At 32.4% G+C, this 6,497-nt stretch overlaps 1 protein-coding gene across 1 annotated transcript; it reads right to left on the bottom strand.

Moving 5' to 3' along the window:
• Positions 1–1,560: 1,560 nt before the first annotated feature.
• LOC139866340 (uncharacterized) lies at positions 1,561–4,193 on the bottom strand. The gene is made up of 2 exons (XM_071854595.1): positions 3,643–4,193; positions 1,561–2,041 (listed from the first exon to the last, which is right to left on the bottom strand). The coding sequence occupies exons 1-2, from the start codon at positions 4,191–4,193 to the stop codon at positions 1,561–1,563; spliced, it is 1,032 nt and encodes a 343-aa protein (XP_071710696.1).
• Between the last annotated feature and the right edge of the window lie 2,304 nt (positions 4,194–6,497).

Below are 6,497 nucleotides of genomic sequence, written 5' to 3'. Positions count from 1 at the left end.
CAGATACACCAAAAGGATCTCTAAATGGCAACGATTAAACAAAAATAGTATTGTGCCTAAATCAAGATAAATGTTTTAGAACCGTCTATTTTCAATTATAACTCTTGTGAATAAACTATTCACATAAAGCAATAAAGCATAATAAGGATTTGGTCTTTTTTTCATTTAGGCATTTCATCAAATACATGGTGATGATGAAAACCCATACAACTGAAAGTTCCTCTTCATTTAAGCATTCATCAAACATCATGATAAGTTGTACAACTGAATGTATTAAACTCGCCCCAATGTAAGTAAGACGTTGATCCCATATTTTTGTTAATAGAAGTAAAGAATCATAAATGAAGAAAACTTACTAAACCAATGAAGAAAACTCACTAAACCATCAAATTTTATCTTCATTCGGTTGTACAAACAGCGTCTGCTTATAGCAAAAATAGAAACAGGTTATAACTTCATATATTATATAAGAAGAAACAAATTTAAACCTGATTCCAATAATGGATCACGAATAGTCGAACGCAGCGCCTGCAACTCTAGTTCTAAAATGATCAAGTTTCATTACACTTAAGACCATTCAAGTGGAAGCAGATCACGCTACTACTGTCGAGAGTTCAGCCACCCGCATTAGAATACTTTCTTTGAAATTAAATGGGTTGCCTTTCAAATGCATTAGGGGTCAAATAATTTATATATGTGGAACACAACCTCTTTCAAATGGATTGAGTATTAACATTTGGTTTTTGAATTCAAATTCAAATTCAAATTGTGTAGAGTGAAGTTGACGATAGAAGCTTCAGTTGGAGGAGAAAGGCGGTACAATGGTGCACAGCTTGATGCTATCAAGCTATATGATGTTTTCTAGGTAAATTAATTGAGTATTAATTAAATATAAATTAATTAAAAAATCAAATGTGCAGCTCAAGGAAATTGTGAAGCTCAAGGAAATTGTGCAGCTCAATTAAATTAAAACATCCATTGCCCTTCAAACAAAACAAAGATGAACACAAAACAAACAGATACCAACAAAATAAAAATAAAAAGGAGATTGAATTTCAAATATTAACTTGAATAAGCGAGAATCGGTAAAGCCCCAAACATACCCATACGAAGAACGGAACTTGGAAGATCAATTTTGAGAAAAAAGATGAAAAAATCAAAGGATATATGGATTTAGTGTAGTGTAAAGAAGATGCTGAAGCTTTAGAGATTTGAAAGAGAAAATTTTGATCCAGAGAAACAATTTAAGGCGTGCATCAGAGGTGGAATTGAATACGGCTGTTTAGGGTTTTTTATGTTTAAAATTATTTAAAGGTGGTTATTTTTTTAGGAGCTTTATTTTAAGTTAATAATTATTATATTTATATTAGTATTAGTGACGTCATCAAAGATGTCTAAGATTTTTTCTTTATTATTTTGAATTTTTTATAAGCTTTAAAAATGCATATTAATGACATTATCAAGTTAGCATTTTAATAGATAGTATAGATAGATATGTAAACACACATATTACATATTTACATTACATAAACAAGAAACAAAACCATAATTATACTTTTATTATTCTGACCATGTGATGTCCAAATCTCCCCAGTTATTTTGGGATACCCCTAATGCTTTCCATACAGCTTTAGAAGCATCAACAATGTTATTAGGACACGGTGGTTGATAATCGTGATCCGAATCGCAACCCTTTTTGGAGTCACACTCATCCACAACCATCGCTTTCACACTCCTCCCGTTACCATTTATCGTGATATACTTATGACACCTATATCCTCCCTTGTACCATCCAGTTGATAGTGCCACAACTGGCGTGTCATCATCATGGTATTTCTTGTCACACTCCGATGGGCCCCCACCATCACCTCCCTTTTCGAAACTATTTAATGTGAGTGTCGCCTTAGTGTCACTTGTAACCAAAGGCGAACATGTATATGTTGTGTATAGCTTACCTTGCACACAACAATCTGAGTCATTCTCAGTGTTGCATTGTCCAGGTGGTGGCTTTATCCCGCGGATACTTCCACTTGGTTTGCAAGTTTCAGCATATATTTCAAAAGAAAAAGTTGCTATGAGAGCCAACAAAACAAGGAAACAAAAGCTCTTCATTTTACACTCTGATTTTATTAGTATCTTTCAGAATTGTGTGTTGAATGCATTTTGTTATGTAAAAAGATGTCTCTTTTATAGGCTTTAGCTTAGCAACAATCTTTAATTACAGTATAATTTCATGTGGCCTTGCCGTTCATTCTCCTTTTTCATACAATAGAAGACTTCAAGATTGTCCTGTTTATAGTTGAGTTTATTTTTGTCTTGTCTATTTAGGAGATTGTCATTCAAGCATGATAAAAATTTAAGTTTGACAGCAAAGAATGATAGTTTAACTCTTATTGGTAACAATGTTGTTTGTAGTGGTGATGGAAATATTATTATTTAACTTACATCGTCATAAAGTTAACGGGGAAGAAATGCCGCCTAAATACATAAGATTAATACATATTACATTCGTATATCTGCCTGATTTTCTAATTCGTTAATAATCACTAACTGATCGACAAATTGTCCCATTATCTCATCTATAACAATGAAACTTATAGTAGTTGGTATAGTACTCTTTGAAATGTGTTTTAAGTTACATTAATTAATCAACTATGTACAACAGTAAAAGGAGGCATAGGAGTCAATATTACCTGAATGTAAGGTGTGAGCAATGAAGCAATGACAAAGGGGCTGAATTTAGATGCATAGCAGAGTCTCAAATTTACTACTCCGTAGTGTTTATGGTTAGCCTAACCCGGACCAGCCAACTTGACCCACATAGAAGGAAATAAGTTATTCCTTTCAAAGCATTTTTAAACATATACCTGCGTCTTAAATTATATGCAAAGTATGCGTTCGCACATGACCCGAAATTTTAAGGGCCCAAAATTTTCTAAGTCCTTTATAATTATATACCTTTAACCTAAAAAATTAGTGTTGGGCCGAATTATTGTTGGTTCACAAAGAGAATCAGATCAGCTTAACCCAAAAGTAAGTACTACCATTTAAGGGCTCCTTTTTTATATCTGCACATGACCCTCATAATCAATGAGGCAGCCCTGACTTGATCACTCATGCTGATGTAATTTTTCAAATGATTCATTCCGGATCCTAGTACCATACATGAAATTCTAAGATTTTCCGGTATTTCGATCCCACATAGAGAATTTGTGCTTTGGGGAGGATTAAACTGAATGGTTTTATTAAACTGAATTGTTTTGTTTGATTAAAATCATCAACAAGAGTCTTTTGTTAGCATTAACCTGTTTTGACCTAATTAATTTATGTATGACTTTCGTATATACTTTTTTGTCGTCGCACTACACCTTCAAAGAATACAAATTTTTTTAGTATTGTGACAACTCATGGCTATACACAACATGTCTATGTCCATGTCCACAATGATAAAGTAGAAAAATTAAATTAACCAAAAACTCATTACCGGATATTTTTTTTAAATAATATTCCGTTATACACATTATATTATATGTCGAATATAAACACGTACATATACATATATATAACTCAAGATAAACACATATACGGAGTATATAACTTTACATATTACACATTCACAAGAAACAAAAACACAATACGTATCATTCCGACCAAGTAATATCCAAATTTCCCCAATTATTTTCGGATACCCCTAATGCTTTCCACACAGCTTTAGAAGCATCAACGATGTTGTTAGGACACGGTGGTTGATAGTCATGATCCGAATCACATCCCATCGTAGAATCACACTCATCTACAACCATCGCTTTCACGCTCCTCCCATTACCATTTATCGTGATATGCTTATGACACCTATCCCCTCCCTTGTACCATCCGGTTGATAGTGCCACAACTGGAGTGTTATCATCGTGGTATTGGTTGTCGCACTCCGATGGGCCACCACCATCACCTCCTTTTTGGAAACTATTTATTGTGAGTGTAGCCTTAGTGTCACTTGTGACACGAGGCGAGCATGTATACGTGGTGTATAGCTTACCTTGTTTACAACAATCTGAGTCGTTCTCACTGTTGCATTTTCCGGGTGGTGGCTTTATTCCGCGGATACTTCCACTTGGTTTACAAGTTTGAGCATTGATTTCAAGAGAAGAAGTTGCTATGATTGCTAAGAAAACAAGGAAACAAATGCACTTCATTTTTCACCTTGATATTGTTAGTATCTTTAAACTTTTAGCTTAGAGTTGTGTGTTGAATGCAATACAAGATGGAGGGTAATCTCTTTTATAGGGCTAAGATTTCTTTATGTAGCCTAGCTTGACGTGCGCTTATTTCGTTTTATTGTAAATTATATATAAAAAAATATACAATTGTCATTAGAATAGTTGAGTGTATGTTTGTCTTAAATGGTTGATTAGGAGAGTGTTCATAATAAAAAGTTAAAATTTTAGTCTTAATATCAAGAATGCTAGTTTGATTCTTCTCGCCACCAATAGGAAGTTTGAATCTTCTTGAATCTTCTCGCCACCAATAGGAAGTTTGATTCTTGTTGCCACCGATGTGAATTATACCACTTTTAACCGTGAGGTAGAGATAAATTGTTTAAAGAAAAAAAAAAATTCTATGTCAGGGAGGAATAACAATAGATCGGATATTGAGTGAATTATGTCACATCCACATTTATATACATTAACCAAAGTTTCATCCATATCTATATAATTTTAATTCATCCACTGATATTCATATCCGATTAATTATTCGGGTTAATAAATATCCATTAGATAATTCTACGGTTTTTTTCAACTTAATACTATTAAAACGTTATGGGAGGTGATCCTCACGCACCACTTTTTGATCCATCTACATCTAATTTACTATTATACCCTTAATGATACTTAGAATAATAATATAAGTTCAACTCTCTAAGGGTATAACTGTGATTTTATGAGACAAAAGTGTAGATGGATCAAAAAGTGATGTGTGAGAATCACCACTCAAAAGTTATAGCTTGTTATAAAATTATATAAATTATATAAATAATTAAAAATAAGTCCTAATGTATACAACCTATATGCTCTAAATCATCTGAGTCTCTCGTAGTAACTTGTGTATATGTGTATATATATATATATATATATATATATATATATATATATATATATATATATATATATATATATATATATATATATATAATCATATCACAAATACACCATACATATTACTAGAATATGATCATTTTCTAGGAGTGCGCTAATCAAACTGTCAGTTAAATATGAAAAGAAATATTAGGACACTGTGTGTATATGTACCACTTCACTCTGCTGATACAATAATAAAACCATCCTTTAAATTAAGTGATTTCGGAGGTCAACTTTGTAAACTGTAAACATTAGGTGGTTGTCGACCAGTTAGATCCCTTTGCCTCATAAACATCTCTCGAATATTAGTAAAATTAGTTGAACTTGCCACTCATGTACTACACGAATTTGTTTTATCCTCTCATATAGTTATATACTCATATATATATAATAGATTCCTACCTTCATCCAAATAAATCAATGTGTAAGTTGCTTACATGCCCATGAGTAAAATATATCGTATGATTTATTCATTCAGTCCTTGTCGAGTCTCACTCAAACAATTTAGATCATTTTTTATCTACTTTTATTCAATCAATTCCTGTATTTTAGCCAAAAAAAATACCCATGGGTAAAAGGAGGGGCGAAAATCTTTCTCTCCATGATAGTTACTATAGTTTCGTACAGTTTGTTCTTAATTTGATAGGTTTGTAAATGTAAATGAACTGTATGAATACTCAAACAAAAATAAGGCGGTTATAGAACCATGACATATGGTCCTCATGATGTGTTCCTATGCATTCTTATTTTGATAGGTTTGTAAATGAATTGTATGAATATTCAAACAAATATAAGGCGGGTATGCCATCAAGAACCATGACATTTGGTCCTCATGATGTGTCCCTATTCTTCATGATGTGTCCCTATTCTTCATGATATGAATAACTTGATATAATATTTTTCTGTCACATACATATATCTGTGTTGTAAATTTTAAAAGAAACTGAATTTATGGGTGTTTCTTCTTCACTTGTCGAATTCCTTCGGCCATGCAACACTATGCAGAATTGAAGTTTGGCTTACTCTTACACCTTCATTTCAAAATCCAGCTCGCTCCCGGCCTGTGTCCGGTTAATGATACGCGCACATTGAAATTTATGTATCATATGTGTTACGGTAACATAATTGTCTTTTTGTATAACATTGATGTTTGGTGTAGCGTTTTCTTCTTTTAATTTCTCAGTCTCTAACTTTAGCATCTTTCTCCAAAACTTTATGTATAACATTGTATAACATAATTGTCTGTTACTCATTAAAATTTTATACTTATCCGTTTGATAATGAGAACTTTTTTTTTTCTGCATAATTCTAAATTTTTCAAAATTTTGGTTGATAATTGACACTACCGCAAAATATGCACAT

Source organism: Rutidosis leptorrhynchoides, chromosome 1 (genome assembly GCF_046630445.1).
Source record: "Rutidosis leptorrhynchoides isolate AG116_Rl617_1_P2 chromosome 1, CSIRO_AGI_Rlap_v1, whole genome shotgun sequence".
Taxonomy (NCBI): Eukaryota; Viridiplantae; Streptophyta; class Magnoliopsida; order Asterales; family Asteraceae; genus Rutidosis; species Rutidosis leptorrhynchoides.
Note: the sequence above shows the minus strand (reverse complement) of the source record. Positions and strands in the feature narration are given on the sequence as shown.

Coding starts and splice junctions, on each gene's coding strand:
- LOC139866340 (XM_071854595.1), bottom strand. CDS start 4,193: ATGAAGTGCATTTGTTTCCTTGTTTTCTTAGCAATCATAGCAACTTCT. Junction 2,042..3,642: donor GATATTACTTGGTCGGAATG/ATACGTATTGTG, acceptor ATATGCTGAAAC/TTGCAAACCAAGTGGAAGTA.